Genomic DNA, 10,357 nt, shown 5'->3' on the forward strand with positions numbered 1-10,357 from the left:
ACTGGATGTTGAGCCTAATCTTTGCGCCTAGGCTAAAATCCTTGATCCATCAGTAGCCCCCTAAACTTAATTACCTTATATCTTAGATGGGATGATAATTCTTTTTCTTATATGAGTAGAGGAGTATATATCCCAAGGCATGTAACGGGGAATTTATACATAAAGGTATGAACTATGATTTGAGAGAATTCTTGGTTTCACCAACAAGAGACATAAAGAAATCCATGGAGAAACCATACTTCAAAAATTTTCTAGGTGATAAAAGAGAATTATATTGAAGGAACCTATACTTAAAAAAAATCTAAAAGGTTGAGGGGAACCCAAAGAGAAACTCATACTTAGAAAAATTCATATTAAAAAAGCTTATATTTAGAAAAATTTCTAAAAAAAAAGGGAAAGAAACCAATGGAGACACTCGTAATTTTTTTTTTCTAAAAGGCGGAGAGAAACGAACTCATAATGATGCCCATACTTAGAAAAATTTCTAAGAGGTGGAGGGTATAGACCTATAATGATGTCCATACTTAAGATAGATTTCTAAGATGTTGTGGGTTTCATACATATATATGAAAATAAAATTAAATTAAAAGACTAAGGGGAATCTATAAAGAGGAAATCAAATACTTGGAAAATTTTTTTAAGAGACAAAAAGGAACCTGTATCCTATAGAAGAGGAGCCCGTACTAAGAAAAATCCTAAGAGGTCGAGGGTTTCATTCCCATACTTAGCAAATCTTTTAAGAGGTTGAGGAAAACCCGTTGAGGATGAGTTTATATTTAAAAAATTTCTAAGAGGTTGGGGGTAACCCCTGAAGAAGTGACGCCTATACTTATAAAAACTTTTAAGAGATTAAAGGAACTCCTAAAAAAGGAGCCTGTAATTAGAAAAAATTCAAAGTGGATGAGAGATTCCATGGAGGGTGGGTCTATATTTAGAAAACTTTTAGGAGGTTAGGGGTAACCCTTAGAGGATCATTCCCTGCAATGATATAAGGCTCGCAAGCCTCCTACCGATCCAAGATTATACTAGATAAAGGAAGGCTCATAGCATTCTAGTTGATGGTGGTGGGGTTAGAAACCCATATTGAAGAGATATCACACTATAGTAGGAGGCTCGTGGCTTTTTTGGCGAGGACGTGACTTAAAATCTTACCACTGAAGAAAAATCTCATTGAAGAGTGATAGCATGAGACTTGGAAAACCCCCACCGGAAAGTGATTGGATTTAAGTGTAGGAAGCATGTGGTCTTTTAATTGATGATATGAAACGTAAAAGTCCTCAATTAAAGAATGGTAAATAGAGCATAAGATGCTTAGCTTTCAACTAAATTTATGTTTTTTTTTATTATTTAATGTATTGATATCAAAAATAAATTTTAAAAAATAAAAAATATATTATTTTAATATATTTAAAAATAAAAATTATTTTAAAAAAGAGTATATGTTACTCGCCGTAAAAGTCTTCCATGGAACCGTTGTAATCAAGCAAATGGTTACTTGAAGATCAGATTATTTGTATCATTAGCATCGAATGGCCAAGCGACAATGTCACTCACCAATCAGGGCAAAACAACAAAATGGAATTAACCAATGACATGATTCATGCGTTTAACTTTGAGAATGTGCTGCATAATGAAAGTCCAATTAATCAGATGAGAATATTATTGGAATGCTGGAAAATAATGCTACTTTATATATATATATATATATATATATATATATATATATATATATATATATATATATATATATATCAATCAATCAATGTCATGAGGATGATTGCTTACAACCATAATTAAAGAGTTGAAGGGCCCATGATGTTCATGGGATTCTGTTTTGGAGACTGGTACGGCCGTCCTCATTTTAATAGGGACGATACTTTTTGGAAGAGTTGAAGGTAGCTTAGCATTCCTTATCTCATCTAAAACTACAAATTAATTAATTAATTAATTAAGCAACCATTAACACCCTTTTTATTTTAGCACATTTTATTTTATGAGAAATTAGATTAAAATTGACCAAATCTTAGGTCTCACCGACGCTTTTCCTTGCACATTTTATATGCTGAAGTTTACGATGTGGCGCAAACAACCCCCCCTCCCCCCCCCCCCCCGGGCCCCCCCTCCTTTTTTTTGTTAATATATTTTATATATTTCAAAGTACCTTATTACCCCTAACTCCAATTTATAATTACAGAAAAGCCACACTCCTAAACACCCCTCTATCAACCACATGCATTTATTTATTTATTTTACGTAAGAGGTAGTAGAGAACATGAAGCAATTATTTTTTAAAAATATTTTTTATTTAGAAATGCATTAAATAATATTTTTTATTTTTAAAATTTATTTTGATATTAATCAAAACAAACTAAAATTATAAAAAAATATTTAAAATTTTAAAAAATATAATTTCAAATACGTTTTCAATCAAATTTAAAGATTTTTTTCTGCTATAAAAATTACGTTAAAAATATTTTTTTATAACCAAAAATTCAATATGAATCTCAACCTCAACAATCTTCGATGAACATACCATTAAAGTCTGGTTTTTAATCACTATTTTTGTTAAGATCACGGTTATGGAGGCACTTGCGACATATATACACTATTTATTATTGTGTGATGATAAAAACTATATCATTTGTAAAATACTTCAAAATTAAATCTTTAATTATATATAAAATTTTGAAATCTATGTCGAGGTATTTGAAAAAAAATACTTTTAGATATTTTTTTTAAAATCAAATTATCATATATATTAAGAAAACATTATTGATAAATATCCGTATATTATCTTACCTAAAAATATTTTATATACCAAAATTAAAAGGACTTCAATTTACTAAATTTTGCATGTCACAATACAAAATATATGTCAATATTAATATGTAAATTTAACTATATTTCTCGTTAAGAAAGAAACTAAAACATTAATATAGACCCTCAAAAAAGGTCAATCTCGTTTTTCCATGATGTCTATTTATTTATCATATAAAATATTAAATAATATAAAATAAATTTCTTAAGTAATCCCTACTTATTGACACTTTGTTTTTAATGGTAAAACTCTAGAAATGCTTCAAAGGAGGTAAAAAAAGACAGTAATAAAAATTTAAAATGTAATAAAAACACATAAAAAGCTTTTCAAATTACATCCTTGATTTACACACAAAATTCTTTGTTATTGTTTTATGTTAAAGTTTACTCCTTTAAACAAAAAGATTCGTAATTTTTATGTTATTCTTTTTAGCTTGGCTACTAATATTAAATTAAAATTACTTTAAGAAAAACATTTCATAAATTTTATGTGCATGCCTGAATTTTCAATCGGGATACATATCACATGTAAATAAAATCCAAATATAATAAGATTATATCAAAATTTGATAAATTATTAAATTAGACCTTGGTTTTTTTTATAGGGAACCTTTGGTTATATTATCTTTACTCCTTCAAAGAAAAGAATTTATACCTTTTGATAAACTCTACTGAAATTTGTTTTCTAAAGATAAAATAGTTTTTTTTATTCATATTATATTAAAAAAACAAATCTTAAGAAAAAAGATCTGTAAAAACTATGATAACGTAATCTTAATAAAATTTAGTGGATCCTTGAATAAATTGTTATTCACATATATACCTTATATTTGGTTTTATTTAAAAAATTTTATGAACGACAAGTTTTATTATGGAGGATACTATTTATTTTTTATGTTTAAGAAAAAATATATTTTTTATTTTTTTAAATTAATCTTAATCTTATTTATATTTAGATTAATATCATTTTTTTATATGTTATTTAAACAGTTTATTTTAAATGGTGATTATTTTTTAATCACATATTTAATTTTTGAGAAGATTTTTTTTATTAATCTATATTGTTTTTTAATATTTTGTATAAATAAATTTTATTTTTAAAAATAAAAAAATTTAATTTTAAATAATAGTTTTAATATATGCAGTTTTATATATTATTTTTACCTTTTATTTTTTAAAAAAATCCAATTGCTAGTAGGCCTGTAAAAGTGACTATAAACCCAGTAGCAACTCAAGGCAGGCCCTTTTAACTGTGGCTACGAGCAACGCCTAGGATTGAGGCCTAAGTAGGGCTCCATAATAGGGTCATAGCCTGACCTCCGCAGGGCAGAATCTGAGTGTGGGCTTTGGGCCATGAACGAGAATTGCACTTAACTTCATGATTTTAATCACTTTTCGGCCGAATGAACGAATTGGAGGGCTGCATGTTGTGTAACTCAAGGAACGTTACTGGATCTTCCGGTGACCAGAGCATCACAAGAAATATATATAAATAAGTTTCAAAGGTAGTCAAATTCATTTTTAACTAAGTAAGATGATAATTTTTTTAAAATATTTTTTATTTGAAAATATATTAAAATAATATATTTTTTATTTTTTAAAATTTATTTTTAACATCTACACATCAAAATAATCTGAAAACATAAAAAAATTTAATTTAAAGTAAAGAGAAAAACAATATTCAAATTAACAAAATAAACAGCTTTTAATCCATGAAGAATTTAATCTCAAATTCTCTTACAGCTAAATTTGCGACAGAACCCATCACCAGGGTCCTTCTCAGTTAATCTCAAAACGTTCCAAGAGAATTCTCAAAACGTTCCCAACATAAACTCCCATAGAACAAGTCCCTACAGCAACTAAAACTGGCGTAGAAACAAAATCCTGACCTCGTCTAGCCACCTTGAGGCGAAAGAGCATATGTTCGTGCACAGTGCCATGTAACACATCGTCACAAAATATATGGTAACCAGTAATTTTCCTTTAAACGGCTTCAAGTCCCTTCTGAGTGCTGAAATCTTAATACGGGACTCGATAATAATATATTAATTGATTTTCAACTTGCACCAAAATCCAACCATCCAGACATACACGTGGATGTTCTGGCTTTAGCTTTGAAACAAATCTGGGTCATAAAAATAATTTTACTTACATATACCCAATGTATATCTGTCAACATGAATTCCTTGAGACTTCATCTTTCTTACCTTTTTATTCAATTTCAGGTGAATGTTCATCCTCTGGCCTGTAATACACAACACCTTCTCCTCGGCATGTCATATTTGGAGTAAAAGAGTTTACAACCTGAAAACCCGAACCGAACTTGTGTTACATAATGAATATCCTCGGACAGTTTATAACGTTAAGAAACTTAGAAAAGTTGGCTGGTATTGCCCTTAGGAATATTTCAATCAACAAGACAAGAGTAGAATGACAGTTTCTCCATACACATGTACCACAGAATGGGAAACATAGCGGTACATAACACTCACAGCAAAGTAGATGAATAATGTAAAGATGAATGAAAAATCATGCAATTGGATATATCAACATATCTAGATGTATAGTGTAGAGATGAATGAGATCAACTAAGCAAACTTATATTGAACATTCAAAGCATCAAAGGGCCATTAATTTTAGTTGCTGACATGCATTACAACTTAACAAAACTCTTGGACGCTCCTCCTAAACTAAAGTATTGAAAAAAGGGAAAAAAAATACAGATATGGTGGAATCTAATGGTTCGTTGGTAAACTAGTTATTTTAAAAAGAAATTTACACCAACACGACTCACCTTCAAAGATGAGATGCTGAGGACAGATGCAATTGCTGAAGAAATCTTAACTTAAGTAGATGCTGAACTTGCAGCACAAGAAACTGGCGTACTTCCTTCATTTACAGGGCTCTCTATGTGAGTCTCAGCATTATTCTGGTTGCTCCTCTCAGCAGCTGGACGATCAGTCCAATGAGTTGATACAGAAACTTGGTTGGCTCCACTGTTATCTCTGGTTTCAAGGCGCTCCATCATACGAGATACAGTTGCAATTCCTGCATTTACATCTCTTCGAACTTCAGAGCCAAGATCAGACACTGAATTGTTACGAGAAAATAGCCTATCCTTCCACCCTCTTGTACTTCTTGAAATTGACTCTTTATACCTTCAGGACAGCAAATGTGGACAGTAAATTAGTAACTAATAAATAATAATGTACTAAATCTGAAACAAAGGATTACTAGAAAATAATGTTCACTTTATTATATATTTTACCTCATTGAAACTGCATTAAGCCTAGATTTCAGGGAGACTGAAAATGACTGGAATTCTGATGGCCCTGCTCTATCTTGATTTGGCGGTGCAGACTGACTAGAAGTGCTCCTGCCAAAACCAAAAAAGAAAAAAAGAGGACAAAATAATTAATTCATGCATGTTTATATTGCAAATAAAAGTGCATGAAAAAACTTGTGCATACAAAAAACATTAATCACAAATAGATTATGAAAGAAAATCATCGATACCGGTTATTAAAGGAAAGTCCTTGGCGCATCACTGTGGATCCAGATGCAGAGGAACTTTGATCAGTTAAAATAGGAGGCAATTGCAAGGCTTGTTGCGATGGTTCATCCTCGACAGAAGTGAGTGGTGTGGATGGGCTAGCTACAGAGCCTGCTGCTGGTTCATTTTCCCTGCCCAGCTGAGACAGAGAGGATGAAACATGACCAGAAGGCTGTGCACCAGGATGAGTAGAAAATACCAAGAAGTGTGGACGACCATGGGGAGATGGCCTGTTTCTCTGCCCTCCCCCCCTGCCAAAGTGGCCGGTCCTTCCCATAGCAGCAGCAGCAGCCAGGTGTTGGATTATACGCTCCTCAAGTTCAGAATCACTTACACCAACTGGTAGCTGTATCACAATGCAAAAATAATGTCAAATTGATCTCCAGAAAATTAACTTGTAATGTCTTAACCAAACAGTAACAAACACAGGACTTCAGCAATGATAGAAAACAGACATGCTGCAATTCGAAATCCCCAAGCGTAGGATGATGAAAAATAGTAGCATTTCTTGATGGAGCAGCTCTGATTTTCCTCTCCCGTTCTACAGCCTCAAACAATTCTTGACTGCCGCAATATGAACATGACTCAGAAATGTAATTGAACAAAGAATCACAGAGAAAATATCAAAAGCATTAACAAGCAAAACCAACCTGGTGGGATCTTTAAGACTGATGGATCGCAAACACATTGGACACTCAGAGCTTCTCTGACACCTACAATTCACAATTAGTTAAAGTTTTACGATTCATTCTTCTTCTTTTAACTCAGCTATCACACCACAATGATTTACATCAGTTAAACATTGATAACTAGTCCCATTTTGCAGATGAAACTAGGTACCACTCTCACAGTTTTTATTTCTTAATGAACTAATTAGCCATCAATTGCAAACTATATATGAAAATCGATTTGTGGGTGGGGGGGGGGGGATGTCTAGCTGAGGTAAAACAGTCACCACGAACTTGGACAGTCAGGTAGTGATGAAACACCATCTATTTTGGAATCAAGATTTACTGGAGTTGAGTTGTAGGAAGGCAGGTACGACTTGTCAACAGAGTTAGCAATGCTAGAAATACAGATCAAATGCTGACCAAAAACAAATCAATTCTTTATATTCTCAGTATGGATGTGAACAAGATTGCATAAGAAAATACAACTCCAACAAAGTCTTCACCAAAAAAAAAAAAAACGAAAAAATAAAAGAGAACTGCACATGTAAAACCAGTAGATGACAGTGGCAAACAACAGCAGCAATACAGCGCAACCAGAGAATAGTATAAATTCTTTCACCATTTCGTATATAGCACAAGGAGCCGAGACAATACCATGTAGTCAAATCAAAGTTAAAAGTATTTAGAGAGTCATGTCAGGCAATAATAATTAGTAGATCTTTGTAGTTTCCAAATCACTAATAACCGCTCTCCAAATCTCTAAGTACATTCCACAGATTCCAATGTATGTCCTTAGAACTATCTCCAAGAAACCTACCACTGAGCCAGCTATAAGCATCAATTCAAATGTCAAATACAAGTTGAAACTTAAAAAGAAAGGAAAACCACACAAAGCGAGCAAATATGTTTTGAAAAAGTCAGAAGAATCAGAAAGGAAAAAGGGAAGAAAGAATTGGTTGAAACACATAGCACTATACCATTCAAGGATACACTGAAGATGGAACTCATGCTTGCAATTAGTGACCTGCAAAGCAAGAGACAAAACAGAATTAGGCAACAAATATGCATTCAACATATAAATAAAAAAAGCTTTATAGAAATTCCATGTGTAAATGTAGGTTAAAGAGGAGGCAAATGGAACAAATGTGACAAATTATTACCGTTGAGGGATCACTTTCACAAAAATCTTCGAGGCAAATGCTACATGCATCATCACATGATTCCTGGATCCCCCCTTCCACAAATGCTGCAGCTGATGTCATATGAACTTCAGGTTTCTTTGCTTCATCCACCTCCAGAACCTTTAAAACACCGAAACCCAGAAAATTCAAAACCGTTACAGCCTACTAAATCATTCAACACACAAGCGAGACAAGTCAAATATACTGTTTATAGGATTTTTAAAATGCCGCTTCTATGCCAAAGAGCACAGGCAATGACATTGCCAAACAGTTGAGAATCGTTAACTCCTTACATCAATAAGAAAACTCCAACACATATTACATGTTGAAGTGATTAGAAAACCAACAAAGCCAGTTGAATTCATAAATTCTCACCACAATCCAGATAGCCAAATTCCCCACTAGCTGGGCTTATCTACCAGAATCAGCACCACATAGAATAGAGCTAAATCAATAGTGAAACGTATTCCAAACCCAAACAAGGCTCAACAGGAATTCAGCGACACAAGGAATTAAGCATCCATGCTGTATTTTTTATAACCATCTGTTATTCATGTTATTTTCATTTACATGATAATTACAAGCAGCTCATATGCAATATTTCATTTCAAAACCAGAAAAAACAAAATAATATCATTAGCTAGAATCATGGACATACAAATGAAACCCAGAAGAGAACTTGATCAATACAATCAAAAGATTCAAACTTTATACACCAATCAAATCAATTCAAGAATTCCAACAGAAAATGAAAAAAAAATCCAATTAAGCTTCAAAAGGAGAAAAAAGAAAGAAAATAAAGCTTGGATTTTTTTTCTTTACCTCCATAGAGAAATTTGAAATGGTCCAAATAAAGGGTCAAGAAGGAAATCAACAAATGTTGATGAAATGATAAAGATTATTACAGTATTATGGATCCATGAAAGAAACCCTAGAATTCAGGGAAGGACTATGGCGATGAAAAAGAGGAATGGGAAAGAGAAGACATGGTCAGGCCACCTTTAATGTTTCCATTTAGTAATTGCTTTAATGTTTTCCAATTATATAATTTATTTTATTAAGAATAATTATGTGTTGGAAAACTAAGCCGCAACCAGATGACAGTCTTTGTTTTTGTGGAGCCATCGTCTTTATATATATATATATTTTACAAAAATACTCCCAAAAAATCAAGAGAGTTCTTTCTTTCACACTCTCTCTTCTATAATCTCATCTCATCTCATCTTATAAAAGTATTCTTTGCCAAGAAAGACCCCACTCTTTTTTTTGGATACATGCTTGAATTTCTATGCAAGTGGGAGGCCAAAAAATGGAATATTTATTGCAGTTCTTACCTCTTCTAATCATTGTCATAATCATAGTCTATTTTTTAATAGAGAGTACAGAAAGATAATTGATCGATATAGCTTTGTGATATTCTTTTCTGCCTGTAGAAGATGTTCTTTTCTTCTGTATGTCAAATGTGCAGTGAGTTTCCATTTATCATGACATTGATGAGTAGAGCTTCCATTCGGTATCTGCCCTTGCATTCTTCATTTCACGATCACCAGATAAAATCTTTTCTTATTTGTCAAATATAAGGAGTATCTATATTAAATTTAATCTCATTTTATATCCACACAGATGATACTACAAGCAATAAGTTAATCACACAAAAATGATTAAAAATGCTTGCTCAGAACAAAAAATCAACAATATCTACCGGGTTGTAAATAGATATTAAGGGGTATTTGAGATTGCGGTTAGACAGTGTTTCTAAAAAATTTTAAATATTTTTTTAATATTAAATTAATTATTTATGTGTTTTTAAATTATTTTAATGTATTAATATAAAAAAAAATTAAAAACATATTATCATGATATAATTTTAAATAAAATAACATCTATAATAATATCAAATAAAAACTAAATCGGTGGCTGGTTGGTGGGTCAACAACCTGTTCCTCGGGGCGGAGGCATTCTTTTCAACTGAATAATATAAACCCTGACTGATCCGAAGTCACAAACGACATGAGGACAAGTCCTTTGTTCATCCAACGCCGGGCGAGGACTGCAATATACCGTTTGGTGTTGTGTTTGCACGGGGTTTTATTAAAATTTTATTTTTTTTATATTTTTAAATTATTTTGATGTGT

The 10,357-nt window shown here is 32.0% G+C and overlaps 1 protein-coding gene across 1 annotated transcript; it reads right to left on the bottom strand.

Annotated features, from left to right (window-relative positions):
* Nucleotides 1–4,836: 4,836 nt before the first annotated feature.
* Nucleotides 4,837–9,306, bottom strand: LOC133690169 (E3 ubiquitin-protein ligase RHF2A-like). Its single transcript, XM_062110386.1, has 9 exons — nt 9,045–9,306; nt 8,202–8,342; nt 8,019–8,065; nt 7,021–7,083; nt 6,826–6,934; nt 6,334–6,716; nt 6,086–6,193; nt 5,612–5,975; nt 4,837–5,121 (listed from the first exon to the last, which is right to left on the bottom strand). The coding sequence occupies exons 1-8, from the start codon at nt 9,048–9,050 to the stop codon at nt 5,663–5,665; spliced, it is 1,170 nt and encodes a 389-aa protein (XP_061966370.1). The 5' UTR covers nt 9,051–9,306; the 3' UTR covers nt 4,837–5,121; nt 5,612–5,662.
* Between the last annotated feature and the right edge of the window lie 1,051 nt (nt 9,307–10,357).

Source organism: Populus nigra, chromosome 3, assembly GCF_951802175.1.
Source record: "Populus nigra chromosome 3, ddPopNigr1.1, whole genome shotgun sequence".
Lineage (NCBI taxonomy): Eukaryota > Viridiplantae > Streptophyta > Magnoliopsida > Malpighiales > Salicaceae > Populus > Populus nigra.